A 27111-nucleotide genomic window follows, 5' to 3' on the forward strand; every position below is an offset into this window, starting at 1 on the left:
CACAGTGATGACAAATTACAGTCACAGGAACAGAGTTGCCTTTGATTTTCCCTTGAATATGAAGTAATCTCAGGTTTTGCTGTACTTCGTAGGTTGCAGCAAGCTGTGGGCTAAAATGGAAGTTATATTTAATGCATGAAGATTTGAAATTGCAGTGCTTGTGTAGCGGCAGCTAGATCTGTGAGAAGCCCAGGAGTCTGTGATGCAGATCTGGCATTGCAGGTATGATGTGTTTCTGGCTTCAGCCCATTACTGGAACAAACCACAGGGGATGGCGATGGTTGTCTGGGCCTGCCCATGAGCTTCCCTGGGGCAAGTGGCCTGCTATTCTGACAAGACAGGGCTCTGTGCTGGCTGGTGACCTAGCTTGGGGATACTTAGGTTTGTACAGGTTTGAGTTTCTTGTGGGTGAATCTGGTAAAGCTAAATTCTTGTTAACTTTTATTTGTTTAGCTTGCCATAGGCTTTTGCATAGATGTGTATTCGCTTCTGATTTTTTCCCCTATTTCCATTTGTCTAGGTGTTTCATATTTTCAGTTATTTCAGGTGTAGCGTTGTGTAGAGAGAGGTAATGGAGGTTAAGAGCATAATATGGCTTTATCTGAATTTTGTTTTGAGAGTTGCTAACTACAGAGTACTGAAATGGGAAGGAGAAGTTGTGAATTACTGAAATCTCTTTTGCTACATGTTGGACACTCGTGGAACTTCATCAGCTATATATGCAGATTAAAAAATAAGAACTGCAAAACATTTGTGGTATTGGCCAGATGCCATTATTATCGAAGTATTCTGAACATTGGGTGGATATTGGCCACTGTCAGCTGTCTTACCCACACCCTTAACTTTTTTATTTTTTCTCTCTCCCCCAATCCTTTACAGTGGTGCCCCGCAAGATGAATGCCTCACAAGACGAAAAACTCGCTAGACGAAAGGGTTTTGCGGTTTTTTAGCTGCTTCGCAAGACAAATTTCCCTATGGGCTTGCTTCGCAAGACGAAAACGTCTTGCGTTTTTTGCAAGTTTGTTTCCTTTTTCTTAACACCGTTAATACAGTTGCGACGAAGTCGAGGAGCAACTCATAGAACGCGGTGTGGTAGCCTTTTTTGAGGTTTTTGGTGATTTTTGAAGCTTTTCCAAAACTTTTCCGACACCGTGCTTCGCAAGACGAAAAATTCACTAGACGAAAAAACTCGCGGAATGAATTAATTTCGTCTTGCGAGGCACCACTGTATTTCTTACAACTTTCCCATGTATTCAGCACATTTTAGCCTACATACGACTGGGCACCCTCTGCAAATCTTTCATGAAACTTTGATTTTGGCAGTGGGGAGTAAAGGTAAACTGTAGGCAGAGGTTTTGAAAGCACAATAGCTTTTATCGGAAGAAACCTGATTTTTGTAATACGCTTTTGACTCCATACACAAATAGTTTTAGGCAGCACAGAAACGTGACTAAGCGACAAGAAAGAGAAAATGGCTAATAGGAAGGAAGGAGCTGCAGGTGTATCAGTGAGGCCTCTTTATTGGGCAGTGTAAGCAAGGAGAGTGAGGTTAGAATAGAATAGAATAGAATAGAATCATAGAGTTGGAAGAGACCACAAGGGCCATCGAGTCCAACCCCCTGCCAAGCAGGAAACACCATCAGAGCACTCCTGACACATGGCTGTCAAGCCTCTGCTTAAAGACCTCCAAAGTAGGAGACTCCACCACACTCCTTGGCAGCAAATTCCACTGTCGAACAGCTCTTACTGTCAGGAAGTTCTTCCTAATGTTTAGGTGGAATCTTCTTTCTTGTAGTTTGGATCCATTGCTCCGTGTCCGCTTCTCTGGAGCAGCAGAAAACAACCTTTCTCCCTCCTCTAGGTGACATCCTTTTATATATTTGAACATGGCTATCATATCACCCCTTAACCTCCTCTTCTCCAGGCTAAACATGCCCAGCTGCCTTAGCCGTTCCTCATAAGGCATCGTTTCCAGGCCTTTGACCATTTTGGTTGCCCTCCTCTGGACACGTTCCAGTTTGTCAGTGTCCTTCTTGAATTGTGGTGCCCAGAACTGGACACAGTACTCCAGGTGAGGTCTGACCAGAGCAGAATACAGTGGCACTATTACTTCCCTTGACCTAGATGCTATACTCCTATTGATGCAGCCCGGAATTGCATTGGCTTGTTTAGCTGCCGCGTCACACTGTTGGCTCATGTCAAGTTTGTGGTCAACCAAGACTCCTAGATCCTTTTCACATGCACTGCTCTCAAGCCAGGTGTCACCCATCTTGTATTTGTGCCTCTCATTTTTTTTGCCCAAGTGCAATACTTTACATTTCTCCCTGTTAAAATTCATCTTGTTTGTTTTTGCCCAGTTCTCTAATTTGTCAAGGTCGTTTTGAAGTGTGATCCTGTCCTCTGGGGTGTTAGCCACCCCTCCCAGTTTGGTGTCATCTGCAAATTTGATCAGGATGCCCTTGAGTCCATCATCCAAGTCGTTGATAAAGATGTTGAATAAGACCGGGCCCAAGACAGAACCCTGTGGGACCCCACTAGTCACTCTTCTCCAGGATGAAGAGGAACCATTGATGAGCACCCTTTGGGTTCGGTCACTCAGGTTGTTCTGGGGAAGCAAGTTGAGGAATCGCTGAAGATGTCACCTTGAATTCTTTCTGGTGTATCTCCATCCAGTTCAAGCACAAGTTCATATTATGGAGAGAAAGCAGTGGCATCATCAGACTAATATTGTTCATGGAGGAGGAAAAAGGCAGATGGAAGGAACACAGTTTTTTGCGAAAAGGGAAGTGTGTGGGCAAAGTTGATCCATGTTCAGAAGGGAAGACTTGGCAAATAATGTGGCTACTGGCAGCACACTTGGGGGGGGGGATCAAGCAAGAAGCTCTGAAGTTGAAATGAAGTACATTGTGGGATGTTGATTTTCCTTCCCAGGTAGGAAATGGTGCTAAAGACTCTGCAGAAAAGCTCTACTTCAGTAGATATATGAAGTGGCTTCATCCTAGATAGGAAGATTGATAACATGCAGGCAACTCTGAGTCAAGCTTGATGGTGGGAAGGAATCGAAGGGGCTGGGCCCAGTCACTCATTGGCACTCCTTGCGCATACACAGCATCTGAGATGTGAAGGCCTCAGCAAACATGGGGGGGGGGACACCTTTGGGTGGAGGGACACCCCCCCCCTTCCATTGCCCCTGCCAAAGGCAATTTTCCTGAAGAATTAAAAAGGGTTTGTAAAATATTTCAAAATGATGAAAAGAATGTTTAAGACAAGCCACCCCAAAATGATTTCTAAAACTGTGTAGAGGGAAGACTTTTATGTAAGACTATCTACAGCAGGCATAGGCAAACTCAGCCCTCCAGATGTTTTGGGACTACAGTTCCCATCATCACTGACCACTGGTCCTGTTAGCTAGGGATCATGGGAGTTGTGTCTCTTGTGCTCTGGTATGCTTTTGGGAGGGAGGGTGCAGCCAGAATATGTTGATTCCCCCCCCCCCCCGCCGCTTGCTGAGAATGACTGAGATATGGACTTAAATGGGAGCAGGAACAAAAGACCCCACCAAAAAGAACAAACAGAGGTATACAGGACTGTTAAATAAACCAGTCTCTCTTTTTTAAACATTTCTGCTATTGCTGTTTCAGTGGGTCATTCCCTAATGAGCCATGAGTGGTCTTGGAGCTGAGTTTGAATTATGGACATAAGATATGAAGCCTACATGCCATGTTGCATCACAGCCATTTTTGTGGCCTCTTGATGTCTCCTTCTCCAGGTGAGGCTTCTTAGACAGGCTTGCAACAAATATGTGGAATCTTTTCCCTTCCTTTCCTGCCTTACCCAAGAAGAAAGAAAAGTGCCACGTATTGCAATAGAAAATACTGGAAACTGCTTTACCGTGGAAGGATGAACAAGCAGTATTAATGAGTTGATGTTCATCCTCTTGTAACATGGCAACCTACACAGAATAAGTACATAGGCAAAGGCCCCCTTTCCTTTTGTCACCACAACCTGCTTCCTTCAGATCTTTTCTTTTCTTTTACTTTTACTTTTCTGCTTTCTTGAGCTCCTTTGCCCTGGCAGACTCATCTTCTGCATCCAGAAAGAAAACTTTCCCTTCCTCACTCTACTGGAGTGCTGGTTGTGTTTTCCCAGAGTGATGACCATGTTGGCAGCCAAGGAGTAATTACTTTCCTTTACTTTTCAGACACTCACTAAGTTTTTAAGGAGGGGAACAAATCCTATGTTAGAGAGAGGTCTTTTAAAAAGACAGCTAGCTGTGTCTCAGCCATGCAGCCTCAATGAAGGATATATTTCTAGTGCTGGAGCAGAGACCTCTCTCAGGTCATTACTCTGGGAGTGGAATTGCTTAGAGGTAGTCTGCACATACCTTTGAACATATCCTTCCACCTAACGAATAGTCTGCCTCTTGCACCCCATATTGCTTAATCACAGTGGCTTCTCAGTGGTCACAACTCCTGGGTTGCCTGCTTAAATATGTTTAAGAGGTAGGATTTCCTGTTACGGGCAGAGGGAGCTGCACTTGGCACTTCATGACTTTATAATGTTTTACCTGAGGAATCTTTTAACCTCAGTCCTAGATTTGTGCTAGCTAGTGCTTAGGTGTGATTTGGCTTTTGTTTTCTCAGGTGTTTTTCATTTTACAGTTAGTTGAACAATCCTTTCTTCCAAGTGGCCAAGGTTTCCAGATGTAACTTTTAGAGGTGGCTTCACTGTTAACAATGTCCAGTTGACAAGTGCTTGTCAAAATGGCTATTAACAGACCAAAGGTGCTAATTATGAGGCAGTAATCTTGTTTTTTGTCTGGTGAAGGGGGGTGGGTTTGCCCTTCCACATCCATTGGATTTACTCCAGTCCTGATTCCCCAGCTAACAACAACAACAACAACAACCCCGCCCATTTGGCTGGGTTTTCCTAGCCACTCTGGGTGGCTTCCAACAGAATTATTAAAAACATGATAACACTTCAAATATAAAAAACTTCCGTAAACAGGGCTGCCTTCAGATGCAGCAAATTCATGAGCCATGGGTAGGGCCCTCAATCAGTATTTCAAATGCTTTTGCTGCAGTATCCAAGTTCTAAGTAGTAAACTGGTTAAGTGCCTGGGATTTTTCTTTACTATGAGGAAATACTTTTTTTTTTACTATGTGGAAATAACACCCCTCCTCCCTGGTTTATTTCCATAGAACCACATGCAATATATTTCAGAAAGTTGTTTGTTCACTAACTCACTATGCATTTGAACTCCTCTTAAGATAGTGTAGCCAAAATTTGCATGATGGTTCCTGAGATCAAACCACGTTTTTCTCCCTTTTTAATCAAGATTGCGGACTGAACCCTTAAAAACTGCACTGAGTTTAACCATTGATTTCAAAACTGCACTGTTTGTTTGTTTGTTTGTTTGTTTCTTAGCATTCCTAAGCAACACCAGGCATAAGGCTGCTGGTTTACAATAATAAATTAAAAATCCACTTGTGTTGCTGTGTCACTACTAGTGGGATTTGGCTCCCTAAGTTGTGTACTGACAGAGACGTATGAATGCATGTCTTCTGCTGCAATGGCTGCCCTTATTTTTTGAAAAACCATTAACTAGTCAAATAATGCACTCTGTGGAGTGTGGCCTGTGCCAGGTAAGTTCCTAATTAAGATGGACCATCCATCCTGCATACTGATGGACACTTCTGATTGCTTGATTGTGATGCATGTGAGCAGGGGTGCTGATCATGTTTTCAAGTTGTTGATTTCACTGAGCAAGTGTTCACCACGTAAGTCTTTTGTAGAGCAAAACAGACGGCCTTTTGAATAAATTTGCACCGCGCATTGCAGCACCCTTTTTATAAGCCTGTAAATCTAAAGATCAAGGTTGTGAGACTAAAGATTATCAGGGCAGTGAATCAACAGTAGTCGGGGGTTGCCTGGGAACACTCCTGCCCAGTGATCTTTGGTGAGGTATTCTGTGTGGTTTCTTGCCAGTCCCCTGGGCTGTCTGCTTCGCCTACAGCAAAGGGCAAAGTTCCTAGGGCGTGCCAGACCTTCTCTAGCCTGATTCCATTCTTCCTGTTCTTGTGTGTAGGATGCTCCCATGAGGACTTGTGCCCTGGGTGATTAAGGATCAAAGATCTAAGTGCAGGGTTGTATACAGAGGCACATGCAGAAGATAAAACTGCGAGCATTTTTTTTTAAAGCAAAGAATGTTGTGGGTCTGCAAAGGTGTCCTCCCCTTTCATGATCTCATACATGCAGAGCAACTTCAGAAAAGTCTAGAATAATTTTTATTTCAATATTTTCCAATTAGGATCAAGTAAATTCATCAGTGGCAACAACTTATTCTGAAATTTATATGGAACAATAAAGAAAGCAAGATTTAAAGCAAAAAATATTTTATGACAAAAAAGAGCCTTCAGGTCCCAAACCTCACCTTGTTATTTAATGTAAATTGTGTAAACTGGTTTACAGATGAGATAGTAAACAGAAATTCTAGTTATCATAGTTTGAATATAATGCACAAAACTTAAACTTTATCTACTATATCTTTTGGGAAATCTATTCAAAAAGTATGGAAGGAAGATCCCCGCATGCAATTAATTCATAACTGCATATTAACATTCAATGACCCCTTAACTGTGTTAAAGTTATTTCAGCTTATCCTGTTAAAATAGTCTTAAAGTACAATTAAAAGAAATGGGACTTGATAAGAGAAATGGAGAAACTTGGATGAGCTTAACAGCTTTCAGTTTTCTTTTGCAATAGGAGTCCATCGATTTTCAGGGCAGTTTCTCGTTAGCAGTATACTTTACTAAGAACATTGGAAGCATTGGGGCCGCCTGCCACTTGGTTTTCAGCTTGACAATTTTAAAGTGACGTTCACCAGCCAATAATTCCTAGGTATTTTTCCTTTTATCCCCACTGAGCGATTTCATTTTTCTCTTTCAAGAAAAGAGATAGTCGTCGTCGTCATCTTCTTTTATTTTTACTCTGCCCACCTGGCTGGGTTGGTCCAGCCACTCTGGGCAGCTTCCAACTAGAGATGGGAAGTCATGGGGAAAAACCAGGGAAATTGGAAAAAAACGGCTTTGGAAGAAAATGGAATTTTTCCACACACACACCCAGGCCTTCCCATCTCTACTTCCAATACATACAAAAACATCGCTTTTTACTTTTTCTTATAATAGGTAAGATTAAATGTTTTTATAGAAAAATCTGATAATATTGCTCATGAGTTTCTTAGCAGTTTACTAGACATAACAAACTTCAGACAGTTTCTTTCATAATAGTATGACTCGAATAATAGGAAGCCTCTTCTCACAGAAAATGTTCTTCAAGAGTATCCCAAACACCCACAGATCCTTAAGTACTGTTGTTGATCATCAAGGTTTGTAGAAGCAACAGCTACACACAGTTACTTGCCTCACATGTTTTGTTGCAGCAGAGTCTCTCGATCAGTGTCTTTTGCAAAAGTACAAACAGGTCACTGCTGCAACGGGAAGGCAAAATCTGGTGGCTCCCTTCTTTCTCTGCTGGGTGTGTGACCACAGGCTGTGCGATCCCTGGCTGCTGACTGAGTATTTAGCAGGAGATGCTGGGGACTCTTCCCACCTCTGCCTCCACTTGTCCAGCTGTCCAGCTGCTCCGTAAAGGAACCAGTGCCATCCAATGCTGCCAGGAGCTCATGGGAGCACAGGAGATAGAGCAGCTAGGCCAGCGGCTCTCGTTCTGGTACACCCCACTCCCACCCCCCTTCCCATGGTGATGGAGAGTGACTTTTTCTATTGGAACATCGCCTGCTACAAATCCAGACCTTGGACTTGCCGTTATATTTAGTGCCGTCTTTCCAGGGCTTCAGGCAGGGTTCTTTCCCAGCCCTTCCTAGAAGTGCCAGAGAGATCATATGGGTGACATTATTGTTTAGTAATGAAAGAAAATAATATACCGTATATACTCGAGTATAAGCCGACTTTTCTAGATTTCTGTCACTTCCTCACCCTTCCTTGCTTCTTGGTCTTGTTGCTGATTCCTCAGTTCCAGCTGCCGTTTTCCTTACAAAGTTGTGCAGTCAGTCAGTATCCTAAGAAGATGTCCTATGAGCGACACAGCTCAAGTGGAGAGGTTACACAGCAGTTTGAGTAAAACATGTGCGTTTGCATGTTCTCAGGATCTTCCTTTGCCTCTGAATGTTGTCTTCTTAAAAAGACCTGTTGTTATTCACAGGAGGAGGAGCAACACTTTTCTCATGTGATGCATGGAGAGGACTCTGCAGAATGTCTCCAGATCCAGCTTGCCTCTTTTTCCAGTGGCCAGGGAGACTAAGGTCAGTGTGGTTTGTGTGAAAGGGGGGTACTGGAAAGTGTCTTGTGGGTTTGATGTTACTACAACAAATTCATTGGAAGCACACGTTCACTTCTGACGCACCATTGGATTTCAAATGCTGCTCCTTCCTTCCTTCCTTCCTTCCTGCCTTCCTGCCTTTCGGATATTTGCAACTGTTTTTGTGATGGAAAGTGCATTGGGAATCAAGTGGAAATAGACAACAAAGAGGGCTGGGCTGGGACAATATGTTCAACTACAAGTGTGCCTTTGCAAATGAGAATGATTGTCTGAATCTGAGGAACTTGCATTTTCTACATGGAATCATTTATGTGGGCAAAAGGTACCCACAAAAATATTTATTGGCAAGGTAAAGGTAAAGGTACCCCTGCCCGAACGGGCCAGTCTTGACAGACTCTGGGGTTTGTGCGCCCATCTCACTCAAGAGGCCGGGGGCCAGCGCTGTCCGGAGACACTTCCGGGTCACGTGGCCAGCGTGACAAAGCTGCATCTGGCGAGCCAGCGCAGCACACGGAACGCCGTTTACCTTCCCGCTGGTAAGCGGTACCTATTTATCTACTTGCACCCGGGGATGCTTTCGAACTGCTAGGTTGGCAGGCGCTGGGACCGAGCAGCGGGAGCGCACCCCGCTGCGGGGATTCGAACCGCCGACCTTTCGATCGGCAAGTCCTAGGCGCTGAGGCTTTTACCCACAGCGCCACATTTACCCACAGCGCCACCATTTATTGGCAAAGATGACTCCAAATAAGAAACTCTTGATATTAAAAACATTGTTAGAATCCTGTCACCACCCGTCCATTTCTGTCCATATCCATGTCTGCTTGTTCACCTCCCATTTGTTGAACTGAGGGGCAGTAACACCTAATTTTATTGCTTTTTTATAGCATGTTCTTCCTCACGGGTTCTTTGTAATTCCCCTGGATGGCAATGAGAGCGATGGCAACGAAAGTTGAAGTCAGCTCTGTCCTGACATCCCTGACCAATCGAAGCGAGCTTGTGAATGAGGCAACACTTCAGCACACCTTTGCCAGCAGTCTCTCTCATACAAGCAACAAGTCCAATGAACATCCAAGTTCTGTGTCCCCACAAATTTCAGAAGGAAGGAGCACATTTGGGAACCCTATGAGACCAGCAACAATGCCTCCAGCTACTTCAAGGCCACGATTAACTCCGAAGCCATTCTCAAGGGAGAAGTCTTGGGACACTTTTGCAGCAGTGAAAGCTCCTGTCCCCACAGCCAAACCTGGCAATGTCGCCCGCAGATCCTTTGCATTTGCCAAAAACGTTGAAGACAATGTGGAAGATGCTAAGGGACTGCTTAGTGGAAGCATTCCTCCCTTGGTAGAGCAAAAATTAATCGAGAACAAAAGCACAAGTGAGTTTGTTGCAAATATGCCCTTTTATTCCAGTCCCCAGGCTAACACAGTAATCCTATTTGAAACCAGAAGTACTGAGGAAACAAGGATGAAGTTATCTTCTGAGAAAACATACAGCACTTTACGGGCGCAGGAGAGGCAGCTTCCCTCAGAATCAGAAATGTCCTACAGAAGACCTGAAGGTGCTGCCATTCACCGGCAATTTTCTGTTTCCTCAGAGTCCAAGCCTGTCTCCTGCAACCCTCACAGAACTCTCGAAAGGAAAGAGTCCTTTTCAGGTGCTACTGAGGAAAGGCCTAAAAATGTTGGAAAGCAGCAGAGCAGCGCTAGTTTGGCTAGCGAGGAGCAGCCAAGGCCCAAACAGAGACCAGTGTCTGCCATTTTTCTGGAGTCCTTAAAGGATCAAAAGCACTGTGGAACTGATGTTTCTGATGAAAAACCTAATCCTGAAAAGTCCTGGGTTAGGAAGCCTCGCCCACTATCCATGGATCTTACAGCAAAATTTGAAATCCGAGACTTTTCAATTCAAAGGAAATCTTGCCCATCTGAAAGCAAGGAGAGGAACCTCCTTACCAATGAGGGCAGCAGCAGACCATTTGAACTGAGGACCAAGAGTGAAACAGAAGGGTTAAGCAAAGTGGATTCTTCCAAGTCACATTTGAAAAGTGCCACTCAGGTTGATGACTGCCTGGGTATTAAAAGTAAAACTACTGCTCAAATCCAGAAGCCCTCTTCAAATGAAGTTGGGTCCCTAGGCCGGAACATTCCAAAACACTTGAATCAAGTCTCTGCAAAGGACAGAAAATACCTATGGGAGATGAGACTTAACAGCCAAGAGGAAGAAAATGGGAGAGAAACAGATATTGCAGCAACTTCAGGAAAAAACACAGAGCCACCCCGTAGCAAAGGGCTGTCTGGCAAAGAGAGAATGGCACCAAACCACAAGGGAACTTGTGCCTTTAGTGAAATCTCTGCAAATGTTTCAGACACCAAAAACAAAAGCTTGAGGGAAGGCACTATAAAAAAAATTGTGAATTTACCAGATGCATTTGAAAGCTGTGCACCTCCAGTGAATGCTGAATCCTTCCCAGAAAGTCCTGGGAAAGAAAACAAAATTATGAACATCCAGCAGAGGATCAGAGAACTGACTGCTGAAAATACAGAGACCAAGCCAGGAAACCTGCGCCAGTCATTCCGCTCGCGGCCTCTTTCTGCAGACTTGACCAAACTGTAAGTTTTGGAAGAATTAGATGTAAACTCCGTAAATTCAGATAAAATTTTATTTTTAGAACATTTCCACTATTCTCATTCTCCTACTGCCTCAGTTGCTCTTGAAATCTTATTTGTCTGCACAAGCATTGGCATTTTGCCTTGCAAATTGATAGGGGCAGTTGCTGGTGTGGAAAGGAGTGTCAGTGATGCCCTTTGACAGCACACTGTTTCTTTAAAATGGTGTGTTCTGGTTGGGGGCTGTGATTCCCTGTAGGTTTCAGCACAGCCTTAAAGAAGCAGGATTACCCTTGATTTTTAAAATAATGATTTTTTTTAATAACGCAAAATTCATAATGTAAGGTAGGACCAAGCATTGATAGTTCTATCAAACTAACAAATGTATGTGAATGAGTCTAATAGATTTATTTTTTTGTTAGCTGAATGGGCAATATTTTCAGTGTGTTCAGCTGTTTTAATGGGAGGGCTAGCAGATTGTACACCATCTCCTTCTGCCAATGGGGCCAGTTGCTCCCTGCAGTTCACAGGGGTTGACACGGCTAACTCTCCCTCTTGCCCACCTGCTGCTCCCCCCTTCTGCTTGCCGACCCTCTCACAGCAGTGGCATGGGTTCTCCCAGGTTTGCTCAGAGTGAGGTATTGTGGATGAGCTTGACCAGAGAGTGCCTGGACTACCTCTGCTTTAAAACACAGGTTAATTTCATTGCATTTGGAAGTGCAGAAAAGTGGCTTTGGCACAAGCACTCTTTCAGGCAGCCCTGCACATGGCACCATCAATTGCTTCCTCAGACTGAAGCTGAGGCAACCTGTTGTCACTTTGTCAGGAGTGGCTCAGAGGAAGGACAAAGGTGCCCCCCCCAGTCTGACTGCTTGTCATGGTGGGCGGGGGAGTGGGTGGGGGGGGTCAGGGTGCCGAGGAGGGAGGGAGGAGGTGGTTGCTGGGCCAGGCTCCAGTGGCTCATTGTCTTGTGCCTGCTCTGTTTAGATCCAGAGCTGGCCCTCATTAGGTCTGGGGCAAAGGGCAGACAGAATTAGATCCATTTACACATCATGGCCAGTACGACAGGTCAGGGTTTTCTGGAGTGGATGCATTGCTATTAAATTTAATTTTTCCAGTGACCTTTATGAAAAGCTGCTTTGGAATTTTTGGAAGTTTGCTAAATTAATATGCTGTTTACCTGTAATGTACTGATGTACCTGTATTGGAGCAAATGGCTAGTAATTTTGTTACTCAGGTTAGATCATTCCTTTTTAACTCAGTGGAATCTTTGCAAACAGGTTTTCCAACCCTGTGACTTCTGGTGACACGAAGCCTGAGCGACAGTCTGAATCAAACATGAAGCCTGTTAGTCAAACGCCAGATATTCAGGAGGTGAGAGAGCATTGTAGGGTTTGGTTCTTCTAAATGTAAGCCTGTTTTGACATTGTGTCAGGCTCTGCTTGTGCATATGCCTGATCAAGAAGTGGACCTTGTGCATTTTAAGAATGACCTAATCCTAAGGTGCTTAGCTTGCTAATTCCTTTGCTGAACTAGGCAGCAAAGAAAAATCCTTAATTTAGGGGTGTTTGGCTCATGTGTATGGTTGTTTCTAAGCATAAGATAGCAAAATGCCTCAGTAAGCATAGTAGCCTTTTATGAAAGAGTTCCCTCCCTCTCTTCTTTCTCCTGTGAATAGTGCTAGTTTGTTTTAATCATTATGCCATCAATTAACTCTCTCTAAACATTTCATTCCATTTGTCATAATGATACTTGGATATGGACAGAAGTTTCACTGTTAGATTTGTTGTTTCTCAGTTTGTGCCAAGGCATATTTTTATATCTTTAAAAAAGATGTTCAGTTTGCTTTTAAATCTCAGTCAATTAAAGTTTGCCATGCTTTAGTAAATTTTCATGAGGTCCCAGATAGGCTGGTGATGTACTCTCCTAGCTCAGTCTAGCTCGGTCTCACTATGGAGAAAAATAACAGTTTAATACAGTTGTTGAATATTTTATTAAAGCACCTCTTTAATTTTATTAAAGCACTAGCTTCAGTACATTAATTTCAGTGGGTCTACTCTAAGCAGAACTTAGTTGGATACTGCCCATTGGTCCTGCAGGGCTCAGCAGAAATTGGCTCAGGCTTCAATCCTTCAGGATGAAACCATGCACCATCCAAATCAGAGGAGAATAGTGGTTATATTTGGGGAAATAGTCCAATTTTACTGCATGCAATTTTTGCTATAGTTTTACAGTCCAAAAACCATTTGCAGGAAAGATCCTGTTCCTGTTATTGAAATGTTACAAACTTCTTAAGGAAAGCCCAAAACTTGTGAGTTGGTATAAAATTCTGGGATGTTACAAGGCTGTTCTTATGATTTATTTATTTTTAGTGCTACAGGAGTGGCATATGTGTAAGATGTCATTTAGAAATGCTCTAAAATATCTTTTTCTAATGTTATATTGTTTCAGGATGAGGCACATTTGCTGCATGCAACAGATTCTAGAGAAGCCCATTCGGCTGGAACTCCCTGGAAGCTACAGCAGCCTTTAAAAATCCCACACAGAGATGGGCACCTTGAGAGAGATAGTAGTTTTGTCATAGAGAGTCAAAATGTCACTCTGCAGGGTGAAAGTCCTGCTTTGGTCACAGATCATGACATGAAAACACATTCCAAGCCTTCTATAGAAAATGTGTGCATTAAAACTGTCAGAGCAACCATGTTTGAGCACAATGTGCAGAGGCACCACATAGCTGCTGATCACTTTGAAGCTGAGTCTACATTGCAGGCAATGAATGAGCTTGTTGAGGGGCAGCTAGGATTTGGCAAGGAGTCATGGCTAGAAAAAGCTCGGGAGGCTAAAATGAACCCAAAGAAAGTGTCCTCCAGGCAGGCTCATATATCAGCAGATGCTGGAAAACAAAGAAATGCAAACATTTCAAATGAAAACAAAGTTCCTCAGGCATCAGAGATATACACTGCAAAAGACAAGTATGAAAAACCCACTGCAAAGCATGTGGAGGACTCATTAATGTACCAAAGGATAGAGCCAAGATATGAAATTCTCCAGACAGTTGGCAAAAGGGTGCAAAGCGAGGCAGTTGCAGTTGTGCCTGAGGATAAGGCTGTAACCCTACGCAGCAGAAGATTTTTGAAAGAGAGGAGAAAAACGGATGGGAGTGCTGTGGATGCCTCTTGGACCTGTAGCTCCGACATTAAGGGTGATGGCTGGGAAGATGACTCTTTCCTTTTCAAAGCAAGAGACGCAGAGGAAATTTCAACAAAGGTAACTGCTCTGAAAGAAGTTAGTGCCTCCCAAAGCCAACATGTTTCCCACAAGCAAGAAGCTGAGTTGGATAAAAATCTGACTGGACAGCAGCATGCAACTGTGATAGCTTCATACTTCACTAATAGAGAGAAGGATTTGGGGAAAACAGATGACACAGTCTCTAAGCTATCTTCAGGGACAGAAAAAAGAAAAAGTGATGCTGTTCTTGCTGGTAAGATGGAGAGTTCCAAAATGCTGAAATGCTTCCCAGAGAGTTTTGAAGCAGGTCCAGACAGGACAGATGGCTGTGAAGCCAGAGCAAATGGTGGTCAGAACATTTCTTCACCCATTACCAGTAAGCAGGAGAGCCAGACTTCTCTGTGTGGGATGACCCATTACCAGTGGCAAAAGCACAGCAGCAAGTGTCCCCACCCAGAGGCAGACCCTACAATATCTGACGAGCAGAAAGAAGAATCTAAAGCATTTGGATTAATGACATGCTCAATGGCATACAGTGCCCAAGAAGAACGGAATGTTTTGGAGCACAAAGCTGAAGTACACCAACATCAACAGCTCAGTGGAGAAGAGATGGTCAGGAGAAGTGGCCGTCATGTTTCTGTTCCAAAAACTTCAGAAAGATGGCGAAGGAAGACCTTGCCTCATGATGCTGCCCAGTTTGAGGAAGTTGGGCTGCTGGCTCAGGAGAGTGGCAAAGCCCTGAGCAGACGGGACTCCTTGCAACTTCATGACAAATTGATTGCAAAGAGAAACCCAAAACCCAGGTGCGGAGCAGAGCCACAGGATGGGAGTTTAGTCACTCCCAGCAGTCCAGACAATGATCTTAAGAATCAGCTCTCTCCTTCAGAGCCGAAGGCAACATATTTTGCTATTACTTACCAGATCCCTGATGAAAACGCTAATATCTCTGGAAAACTACTTGATCCTCTCAGAAGCAAACACATTTCTTCACTAGCCAAAGATGCTTCAGTTACTCCCAATACTAGTACTTTCAGAAGATCCTATCCCCCAAATTACCAATATAGTAAAAGATTCACAGATGCACATGTGTCTCTGGACAGGCATCTTAAAAAGAACTGGATTGAAGGGGGAGAAGGTAGTGCCTCAGATCTTCCAAAGAAAGGAACATTTAAACATACACTAACTGAGACCAGAGATGGGAACTCGATGGCTCCGGAGAAGCGACTAGAGGATGCTAAAGCGAGGGTTATAGAAGTAGATCCCCTGCATCTAGCAGGGCCAGAGTCTCTCTTCTATTTCAGACCTCTTCATTGGGACAGTGAGCATTTAGGGCAAAAGAAGTGTAGCAACCACAGCCACAGTATGGCCAAAGGTAAGGCCTCTGATTATTACAGGTCAAAAGTTCTTGACATTGATGCACTGATGGCCCAATATGAAGGAGATTCTAAGAAGGACTCTGTGGCTCTGGGCAAGAAAGAGGGTGGTCTTCCTGAAGATAGCAGCTCATTTCCTTGGGAGAGATTGGCACATAAAAGGAATTCTCCAGGAAGCACTAGGCAGGATATTTACGCCACAGAATTCTGCACAAGAGAGAGAGAGCTGTTGAGGAACTGTGGCCAGCAGCTGAATCCCTCCAAGGCCATAGATGTGAATTTCAGCCCTCCTTTCCAGGCAAGGGCAGTTGCAGAAAAACCAAAGTTTTCACCTGCAGCAGATCCAGTCAGCACTAGGAAAAAAACATTCATTGTTGATGATGATCAAGGAGAGGACCTTGTGTTAAGGCACCAAGGTGCAAAATATGCTTACTACAATTCACAGGTCTCCAGTCTTGTCAGTACGGATGTGGAACTGGAGAAAAGCTTTGTCTTTCATCCCCCACAGGTACTCAGTGACAGTGCCTTGGGGAAGGATGTGAGCCTGAAGCAACTGTCAGCTGTGCATTCAGAGGGCAACTGGAGCACCAGTGTTGACGTGAGTGGGGCTGATAAGAAGCAAACTGGTGCAGGTGGAAGTTCTTTGGAGAATGACGGTTCTGCAGTCAAGAGCAGAGCCAAATGGAGTCGTGCCACATCTGGTTTGGCCTGTGACCTACCAGACTTAAAGCGTTCGTACTCTGAAAAGAGTCGCCAGTCCAGAGCAAGGGGCAGTTTACCCTCTGGGCCAGAAACAAGAGGAAGACAAGACCAAAACAGAGTATGTCAAAGCTTCCCACCAGAATCTATGGACAGCCAGCTGAGCCAACAAAGGACATCTCAACGGGACTCTTTCCTCCTTGAAAGGACAAAGGTACATTACAGAACCAGTCACTGAGTATAGCTTGTATTCTGCAGGGCAGCCTTCTGCAACTGGAACCATTCAGATGCTGCTAGACTCCAACTCCCATCATCCCCAGCCGGGGTGGCCTGTGGTCCATGGTGATGGGAATTGCAGCCCAGCAACATCTGGAAGGCATTAAGATGGGGAAGGCTACTGAAAGGAATGAGCAAAGGGTGAGGGGAATGACCATTCTAGGTCTTTTTGTTCTCATGTCATCTATGATGCCCCACAAGGTTTGTCTGCCCCATCTGCACAGCACATACAGCTGACCCTTGGGTGCACCACTGGCAAGCTGTATTAGCTGTGCAGATGGGCAGACAAACCCACACCTTCTGCCACTTCTCTGCAGTGGCAGATATAAAAACTTTGCAAGGACTCATGGCATTAAAGCAAGGTCTTGATTTTGGTGAGTTCAGTTCTCTTTTAAATTTCTTTCTCTAAAAGGATGTTGACAAAGAATGGACCAAGCAGGACCATGATGGCTCAGGAGCAAGAAATTCTCCCTACCTTCCTCTACAGAAGAGGAGCCACAGTTTTTACAAAGACAAAAGGACTGACCACTGGGCAGCGGTAGGTTCTCTTCTTCTTTGATTTTCCCCCCCAGGCCTGCAAATCTAGTTGCGTAAATGTGGTGCACTGAAGGTCTCAGAGCTTCACTGCCCACAGAATGGTTTACACACTTTGCTATGAGTGCAGATGTGCTTTCCCCCCTGCCTTGCTCTTTTCCGTAGCCTTGCTCAACCAAGGTTTCCTGGTCTAGAGTGGGCCAGTGACTTGCCTAAATCACATTGCGCCAGTCCTTTCTCTGTGGGGCTGCTGAGGGCGCAATGAGTCTCCCCTAGATCGCTGGATTGCCTCTAAAAGGGGCTACTTAGTGATCTGGTGATCTATCACGATGTTGAAAATCAGATATTGCCCAGCCCTATTGTTGACTCAGCGTGATTGGTTGGGATGGAGGAGAATATGGCATAAGTTTAGAATAGGCGATCAAGCTCAACAAAATGGATAGCAAGGGAGACATGAGCAAGTGAAACAAGGTGTTCTTTGCTCTGCTGATAAAAACATACTTTAGTCTTGAGCCATCTGGTAGACAAATTTGCTTGGTACTTTTCCCTTCTATTCATAGATGTAATGAATATCCGCACCCCACCCCAAACATTGTGAAATATGCAATTCATTTTGAACCTTTCTCTAAAAAAAAAAAAAAAAATAATTATAAGCACAGAATAGGTTTTAGTTTGAAAATATCTAAAAAGTAAAGCCAGATTTCAAAAAACAAAAAGGCAATCGGAAGTTTTCTGCTGGCTACTTTGAATTATCACTATCTAGAAACCCTCTTGAGAGTTGGAATACTGAACCTAAGAAACAGCCATGCAGTTAGTCTTTTACTCAAAGGCAAGACTTGGTGAGCCTGCTGTCATCTTGGAATGCCCATGGGAGACTCGCCTGCCTCATTCATTGGCTACCTTTAGGCACCAGGCAAAAACGTTTCTCTTCAACCAGGCCTTGGGCTGATGAACATTCTGTAGCTTTTGAAATGTGTTTGTGGAAGTGAGATTATTGGTTTGTTTTTGTCTTTGTTATATATTTTATATTTTCATTTTGTGTTTTTCTGTTGTGAACTGCCCTAGGATCTTTGGATGAAGGGCAGTAAATAAATTTAATAGTAAATAAATAAAGCTTTTGTGAGTTGTTGTAACTACCTATAATTGGATGTATGAGGTGAAATTAAGAGGCAAGTATTTGAAAATAATTGCCAGAATGCCTGCAATCAATGCCATTCCTTCTCCATTACCTTATGAAATTGACCATGGTGCAGAACTCATTTGAAACAGGCGCCTGTCCCAGAAAAGGAGCTAAAGCATATTAAATGTTGTGGCTGGGAATGATATCTCACTGTGTGAGGTGCAAGTATTGCTTCATATTCCTTCCAGCCTCTCCCTTTCAGAATTAAGTGTTCTCTTTTTGAATTTTGAATTCTGAGGTGCCAGGGCATAAACAGCAGAGGTGGAAGTTGGTGTTATTTGGTGCTGCTGTTGATCAGCATTGATGAAAGGACAGGAACAGTGTCTGATGGGTTATGGGACGCTGGTGACAGTAGTAAACTGCCGGTTAAGTGCTTATCCTTGAGGAGGAAACTTTTCAGAGTTGTGCCTGCAAATAGGAAACTCAAAAGTGTGCTTTAAATCAAAGATTTGCTGATCACCTGGGTGTTCAACTCCACCATGTGGTGACTGAAAGGATTGCTTTGTTTTGAAAATGGTATGCTTTTTTCAGCAGCTGCTAGCAATGGAGTACTAAGACTGGGGGAAGTTGTGCTAACTTTGGCAGGTGGGGGGCTCTTGTGTCCATGTTGTGATGTCCGTGCATGGGCAAGAGATTGGGGAGTGCTTTCTAGGATCCAGTCTCGGGAGGGGGGATGCCTGTAAACTTGATTGGGCATTATTGTTGTCCTGCGAGGTTGCCCTGAAACATACCCAGCTTCCCTTGGAGCTTCCTGTTAACAGGGGAAGACCAGGAACAGTGGTTGTCTGATAACTTGTCTGTGACTATCAGCCTTCTTGTGGCAGAGCTCTGATGTGCCTTGGTGGAATCCCAGTTTGAAAAGCTAGGAAACAATATAAAATCTGGCTCACTGTCTTTTGAGTGAATCAATCTCTCGTCTGGTAGTGAGATTCTTACTAATGGGAAGCCAAGGTATGTTTGCATTGTGCTTGGTGTATGTCAGTCCTAAATGGTGCCACCACATTGGCGTGTCAACATTTTATCCATTCATTCCGGGCAAGGTTCCCTTTAAAACCTTATCGCTCAAGTGTGTGTGTGTGTGTGTGTGTGTGTGTGTGTGAAAAGAACCCACCTTTTTAAACAACAGGTTCGGCCAAACCCTTGAAACGTCACCCAATTTCAATCGTTAAAAAATATTCTTAATAACAATATGAAATTCCATCCCCTTACATTAAGGGGTAATGACAAGGGGGTGGATTTGGAGTTTTGCTTTCATCATAATGTTGCACTGTTGCTGAAAAGGGAAATCATGAGATTATGATGATTTTTATATGTTCTGTGGGAGAGAGGTGAATACTGGAAACTGTCCTCCCCACTGCCCAATGTTGGTCTCCAGCTTCCCTAATCTCTGACCATTGGCCATGTTGTCTGCAGCCGACAAAATCCAGCGGGGCACAGGCAATGCACGGGGCATTGTGTGTCCCCCCCCCCTCATTTCACTTAAAAGTCTCTTGGTTTTCATTTGTGTGCTCCAACCTGTGCCCTCAGATGGTGTGAGCTCTCCTATTCTTGCTTCAGTACACCAAGTGCACGATTGTCTTTTCCCTATGAACCCAGCACTGCACACTGGGATTGGCTGATGGAAGTAGATGACTTTAATCATAACAGGGCTTAATCTTTGTGGGAGTCCAGATTTCCTCACGCTAATCCCAGCCCTGGAAAGGGCTAATCTGTGTCAGCTGGTTGCACCTGAAAAACAGGATAGGCAATTCTGCCTTTTGCAGTGACACCCCCCCCCAAGTCTTACCTGCAAACTCTTGCTTCCACACAGCCCTCCCCACATCCACTGCTGTCAGATGAAGTCCTCCTGGGCGGGGGGCGGCTCCTGCTCAGCTGTTGTTGTAAGAACTGCTGCTTTACCTTGTGCCCAAGGTTCTGGGTGCTGACTTACAGCACTTATATTTAGGTAAGCAGGGGAGGCTGCCGGCAGTCCTGGATTACCTAGCAGGCAGATGAGCATTTGCTTAGGGCACCAGCAAAGCAGGGGCACCCCCCCAAAAATGTGATTTTTTTTTTAAAAAAGAAGAACTTAGCATTTGATATTTAAGAAAAAGTGTTGAAGTCATCATTATCATGGGAAAAATGAGAACTTTGTAAAACTTCCTTACACTGCATTGCACACTCTTTCCCCCTTTCGCGTTCTCTTTTTATTACTCATCTGCACCTACATGAACCAGGATTGTGTCTTACTAATGTAGATTGAAATAATAAGAGGAAATCAGATCATCTCATGTGTTTATTTTATGGTTTAGTATTGCTTTTATTTTGAGTTACATATTTGGGGGCAGAATCTTTCCAGTGCTTAGGGCCTCTCAAGGTCTTCATCTGGCCCTGGCTACTCTTGCAGTCCTGCGCAAGTCTACTCAGAAGTAAGCCCCATTGAGTAGGGCAAGACTCCCAGTGTTAAGCAGGTTGCAGTCTGTGACTCAAAGAAGTGTGGGCAGCAGCATCTTGACCTCTCTTCCGCCTCTTCCTCTTCTCATACACCTGAGATCTTGAGAGGTGGCAAAGCTGTTCTCCTCCTCCTTCTCGCAGCCTTTGCTTAGGAAGCTGCATGCAGAGGAACACAGAGCAGCTGATGAATAATTTGTAGGGTTTACTGCTGGTTCTTAGTTTGCAAGTGCTGCTGGTCATCAGAGGAGCGCAGGACTATTCCATGCTCTAGAACAGTTTTATCCCCTTCTTTAATTTGAAAAGTGTTTTTGTGCTAAGCCTGTTCCTCTCCGCCACCCCCTTTTGTGGCCTGCATCTCAGGGGAAATGAGGTCAGTCAGCCACAAAGCAAGGGCTGCTCCTTTTGCCATGTACTGCAGCCTCAGGCCTTTTTCAGAAAAAGAAGTTTTGGTCAGAAGTATAATTGGAAATTGAAATTGCAGCTGCACTCTTGCTGGTGATCTACTGGCACTTGTTAGTTAATGTAAATAGGCTTGGAAGTGGCTTTAGCACCAGCACCCCCGCCTGTTAAAGGGACAGACGGTGCACAGATCCTTTCTTCCTATTGAGCAGCTCTCTGAATTATTCATGGTGCCTTTAATTGGGCTGATATGCTTATGACTTTCTACTAAAGAGCAAAACAAACGGAGGTGGGGGAGCACACTTTCTTTCCATCTTCTGGTGAGAATGGAGTATTATTACTGCCCAAACTTGCTGAAGTCCTTATGGTCTCTGTGGGTGAGTAGAACATCTGCCTCTTGCTCATATTCTCAGTATTTGGGTGTACTTGCTTTCCCGTTAAGTATATCTGTCCATGGCTTTGAGACCTGTCTGTCAGGAGGGAGGGAGGGCAATTGGTGTCTCTTGGTTAGGAGCAGGAGGGGAAGGTCATTTGAAAAGAGACACCTGAAAATAATTTAATCATGGTAGGATAATAAAAGATGACAGCATAGATCTGTGGTTTGTATATGGGACTGGGATCCTAGCTCCTTTCGGTGAGACAAGCACCAAACAAAGCAGTCATGCTGACTTGGGGCTGATGGCAGCTGTCAAAAACACTGGGAGGGTAGTGGTTTGGCCACCATAGTCCATGCATTAATGACATCAAGAATGGATCACTGCAATGGGCTCTGTGTGGGGCTTCCCTTGTGCTTGATTGGGAAGCTGCCATTAGTGCAGCACAATTGCTGGCAGCCATGAAACCTTGTCCGCATATCACAGCTGTGCTCAGAGACCGGCAGTGGCTGCCAGGTTCAAGGTATTACTATTAGCATAGAAAGGCCTCAATGACTTGGGGACACATTACCCCAAAGATGGCCCCTCGTTCGCTTCCATCTGCGGAACGGGCGCTGTTACAGGTACATCATACATGTCCCACATTTGCAAGAAATTGATATTTTAGTCTGGGAGTGCCCACACTTTGGAACTCCCTTCCAGGGGCCTTCGCTGTCCTCTTTCACCAAACCTGTCCTGATATGTGATTTAATCTGGTTTTAACTTATCACTGATTTTAATTATTTACCTAGCTGTTTTTACTGATAATCTTATTGTTTTATTCTTTTTGTAAAGCGCTTTGAGGGTTTTTTTAAACAATCAAGTGGCATATAAATTTTATGAAATAAATAAAAATAAACAGTAGGTTGAGGAAGGCAAATCTAGTTCTATTCTTCGTGGCCTTCAAAGGGTAGAAAAATATTTATTCCCCCGTTGCTTCTTCCCAGCCCCCTCCCCTTACACAGAGATGTCAGAGTCTGCTACAATTAGAAATGTAATCTGGAGTGGGGTATACAGTCTTTGGGCCTAGTAAAATCCTTGAGAAATTTGCTCTGTAAGCGCTTCTGGTGGCCTCCCAGAACCATTGTCAAAGGTGGGCATGGGTGGGCATCTGCTGAGGACCCTCACCCCAGCAAGAGGCACTGCTCTTCTTCACCCTCTTCACCAGCTTGCTTGCCCACCCATCTCTCCCTGACAACAGTGGGGGGTGGTGCTCCTCCTGATGGGGCAAGGAGGGTCCTTCCTGCTTGCTCTGTGGCGCTGTCTGCCTGGCAAGGAAGCAGGTGGTTGGAATGAAGAGGAAGAAGGGCAGGAACAGCTGGTGATCATGGGGCTAAGGCAGGAGCCTCATTGTGGGAGGGGATCCCATGGAAGTGGGTGTGACTTAGGCAAGGGCCCTTGCTGGCTCAGAGTTCATGAATGTCAGCCAATCATCTTCCTAACACCATATTTTCCTGTTAGGGATACATGTTACCTTTACACACCTTGCATTGAACACTGGTGCTAGTGTTTGTATGAAAGGGTGTACATTTGTTGATTTGTACATCTCAACTGTCGTACACACAGGAACACAGGTGAAACACCTACTGAGTGCTATGGCAAAACAACATTGTTAGTAGTTTGATTTCTGTTTCCCATTATCTGGGAAACCATGTGTCTCTTTGCCTGCTTCTAGCGATTGGGTGACGGGAGGTAGTAAGTTGCACCCAGGTTACAAATTAAAGGGAGAAAACTATTCCTTTAGCATTGTCTGAAGGGTATCTTGTGTGCTGAAAAATAGGAAGGAAACCAAACCAGAGACAGTGGTCAAATGACCTGGATGAATTTTCTAATCATTATGTCGAACTTGCCTCCTCAACCCCTTCACGCCTTGGCCTTCCTGCTTTTCATTGTGCCTCTAGCACAGTGGTTCCCACTTGGAGGGGGCACTGCCCCCTCAGTTCCACATCCCCAGTGCCCCCTGCCCTACCCTATAAAAATAGAGCAGCAGAGCTTAAAATACAAAGTGAGGAAGGCATTTTGCTGGGCTGTAGGTTGGTCAGTTGTAAATACGTGGTTGATGTGCTTCCTGGGGGGCCCCTGCCACATAGCGCCCTCCAGGGGATTCCCCAGGGGCTGTACTGCTCCCTTTCAGAAGCCCTGCACTAGCACATCCTTTGTTCTGGAAGCCTGCATGGCTCACGAAGTTTGGAAGCTCACCTAGGATCTCTCTGGTTCCCAGCGCCTTGTTGTGTTTTAGTCATCATGCAGGCTTGCTCGTGTGGGGCCTTGTTGCTGACCACTTCTTCAGTTCTCTTGCCACCCCAAACTGAACGAAAAGGAGATCCTTGCAGCAGGCTGAGGCCAGGGATAAGTGTCTCTTCTTTACTTCAGCGATCACAGTGCTGCTCCTGCTCCTTGTCAGCTGACTTTCACTAGGGATGGTGTACGATGTTGGCAGGATTCAGGATTAAAATTAACATAAACTGTGCCCGGTAACAGGATGTTAGCGCCTGCAGTCATGGCCTTTATGGTAACCCACATTCCTTGGCTGCTGGTACTATATGTGCATTGCTGAATTCAGGTGAACTCGAAACCTGTGGACATGCCCAGATAGAAGGGCTGGAGCCTGTTGGTAATGAGAAGGCTGGCACCTTTAAATCCCAGACTTGCCAGCCACTGAAACCTCATCCTGTCTGCGCTCGGATTCAGTCAACAAAATACCCAGTCCCCATCTCCCAGCCGAACCAAATGAACCTGGGTCACAGTACTGCTTTCTGTGTCAGAAGTGACCCAGGGGGCCTTTTTCCACCCTGGGGAGGGCTTGCACCTGGGACCGATGCAGGTGGGCACTTTGAGTGCTCTGCTAGGTGGGGAGGCTTGCAAAGACAAGCTCTGGTTACAAGCTCGTTTCTAACTGTATTGTTTATTCATTCATTTATTTTTTAAAGCTCTCTAGAGCTCATGAATAGCTCTGTTACAACATTTAAGACAGTTGCCTTTGAATGTTTGAGAGGGTAATTGGCATTTGTGTCAGAAACTGGTAGAAGTCCTTTCAGCTCTCTTTTCTGTCTAGGAGTGGGGGGAAACACATTTGTGGGGCTACTTTTGAAAGCATGTAACATTTTCAAATGCAGTGGTGGGGGGGTCATGTGTCCTGTGAGTAATTATACTGCAATAGGCTTAGTTCAGACATCAGAACCAAGCTGTGGTTTGTAACTGGTAAGCCAGAAAAGGAAACATCCGTTTTGAAGTTGGTTTGGAAACTGTGGCTTGTGCTAACTACAACTTGGGGTGAAATGACAGGCAGCATTTGCGACCAAGCCTCTTCTTCCAGAGGCCACTAAAGAACCCAGAGTAGGCAGGTAGCAGCAGCTGCAGCAGCAGCAGCAGCAGCAAAGGAGAGACTTGAAGCCTCAGTTTCCTTGATGGTCTGCACCCCACACTCTATTGCGCTTAGTTCACGTGAAGGCTTGGCAATGAGTTGTTTTTTTTTAATGATATTTATTGAAATTTTTTTAGAATTACAAAAAAAAACCCAAGGTAGAAAAAGGAAAAAAAAACACCAAGAAAAAACAAACCACAAAATAAAAATCAAAATTAAAAAATAGCACAACACAATCAAAAGACAAAAATATACCACAAACATTTAAAAACAAATCCAATATTCTCAAAACTTAACTGTCATTACCTTCTTTCTTTGACCTCCTCCTCCTCCCTTTTTTTGTATAAAGGTAAAGGTAAAGGTACCCCTGCCCGAACGGGCCAGTCTTGACAGACTCTGGGGTTTGTGCGCCCATCTCACATTTATTGGCCGGGGGCCAGCGCTGTCCGGAGACACTTCCGGGTCACGTGGCCAGCGTGACAACGCTGCTCTGGCGAGCCAGAGCCGCACACGGAACGCCGTTTACCTTCCCGCTGGTAAGCGGTACCTATTTATCTACTTGCCCCCGGGGGTGCTTTCGAACTGCTAGGTTGGCAGGCGCTGGGACCGAGCAGCGGGAGCGCACCCCGCCGCGGGGATTCGAACCGCCGACCTTTCGATCGGCAAGCCCTAGGCGCTGAGGCTTTAGCCCACAGCGCCACCCGCGTCCCCTCTTTTTTTGTATACTAGTTGTTAATTGTTGCAGCAAATCCTTTCCATATTTCATAATATTCTGTCATTACATTACCTTAATCTATTTTAATCTTATCTTACTATAAAAAACCTTAAAGCTTAAAACTTAAGTCTTTTACCAATTTCTCATAACCATAATATTCTTACATAATTCTTTAAATATTTTTACTAAAGCCAAATAATTTAGTTCCAACATTTTTCTAACATTCATCAATTTTGTAAAACAATCCTAATAGAAAAAAACAAAAAAAAAAAACAAAAAACAAACAAACAAAAAACCAATCTGATCTTCATCCAGCGTCTCTTCCTCCTGGTACCGGGTTTTGTCAGTCCTTTCTATCCCATCAATCTAGCGCATTAACCTGGTAATCTTATATCCGAGGCCCTTAAGTCCCTTCCATGTCCCTTCCGCGGCTCTTCTTCATATTTATAGCTATATTTTCCTTTGTCTCCTGCTCCTTTCACTCGTGGGAACTCCAGCTTAACAATGTTTTTGACCCTTCTCGACAAATCAGCCCCTTTTCCATAGTCCACACTGAACTCCATGTGGTATTTAAGAACCTGTTTCAAAGTCCCTCCAAAATTAAGAGCCCCCACAACCCCAAACATCTCACGGCCCATTACCAGACTTGAAAAGTCCAAACATCCCTGCATGGGGGGGGGTCTATCCAACCCCCCATTTCCAAGCCAAGCCAAACTTTCCAAATCTGGCTTTTCCCAAGCTCATTTGTCAAATCCAAAAACTCATGTTCCTGCTGGGCTGCAGCTCCCTCCATCTCTGGCGCCCAAGATTCAGCAACATCCTCTTCCCTCATCTGTTCTGTCAGGGCACACTCCTGATTTGATTCCTGGGTGGGCTCCATATAATTTCCCACTGCCTGTTCAAAATTTCTGATCGCATCAGTCATCAAGTCCGTCTTCTCATGTAGCTGTTCCAATAGGGCACTTGTTTTACAGAGAGCACACAACAGAGCTTCTGAATACATTGTCCTGCAAGGTCAGAAGTCTATTCCCACGATCGTAATCTGTAGCAGCTGCAAGTTCCCCGATTCAGAATTGGTTACAGTTTCACAGGCTCCCTCTAGGGGAAAAACTTCTATTTGTTCTTTTCTTTTAAAGGCAGATCTAACAACAAAGTTTCCTTTTTCAGTTATTTTGTCAATATTTGTTCCTTTAAAATGCAAAAGGGAACAATGGGATCACTATGTTTCTCTTATTTTAGCTATCTGCCAAAAACGTTTGTCTCTGGTCAATGAGCTTCAAAAAGCGTCAGTCCTGACACCCCGCTCCAGGATCAAGACGGTGGAAAGTTACTTTGCTTTACACTCACTTCTGCAGCTTTAAACAGTCCAAAAAATAAATAAATCCCCCCACTTCTCCTGCTTCTGAAGGGGGTTCAACAATCCTAAATGGTGAAAGTTAATCCTTTACAAGCGATTTTCTGAACTCTAGTTTGCCATGTCTTTGCTTTAATCTATCTACAAAGAAACGGAAGGCTGACTTCCTGTTTAGACCTTCCCGTTTCAGTGCCAAATTG

General features: G+C 44.4%; 1 protein-coding gene and 1 long non-coding RNA gene across 4 annotated transcripts in view; one reads left to right on the top strand and one right to left on the bottom strand.

The window, feature by feature from the left end:
* Nucleotides 1-27111, bottom strand: part of LOC309517099 — a 393909-nt gene that overhangs the window by 219639 nt on the left and 147159 nt on the right. The gene's annotated exons all lie outside the window — the stretch shown is intronic.
* KIAA1671 overlaps nt 1-27111 on the top strand; it is a 114384-nt gene that overhangs the window by 17050 nt on the left and 70223 nt on the right. For 2 of the 3 annotated variants that reach the window (XM_082196060.1, XM_082196061.1), the window contains exons 2-6: nt 8224-8323; nt 9225-10946; nt 12224-12317; nt 13395-16457; nt 16932-17057. In XM_082196060.1, the coding sequence (XP_082052186.1) occupies nt 9262-10946; nt 12224-12317; nt 13395-16457; nt 16932-17057 (4968 nt within the window). In that variant the 5' untranslated portion in view covers nt 8224-8323; nt 9225-9261. Of the gene's footprint in view, nt 1-8223; nt 8324-9224; nt 10947-12223; nt 12318-13394; nt 16458-16931; nt 17058-21376; nt 21443-27111 lie in introns of those variants that run through there. The other variant, XM_082196063.1, reaches the window with a different exon arrangement.

The sequence above is a fragment of the Podarcis vaucheri genome (genome assembly GCF_965113315.1).
Source record: "Podarcis vaucheri genome assembly, chromosome: 13".
Taxonomy (NCBI): Eukaryota; Metazoa; Chordata; class Lepidosauria; order Squamata; family Lacertidae; genus Podarcis; species Podarcis vaucheri.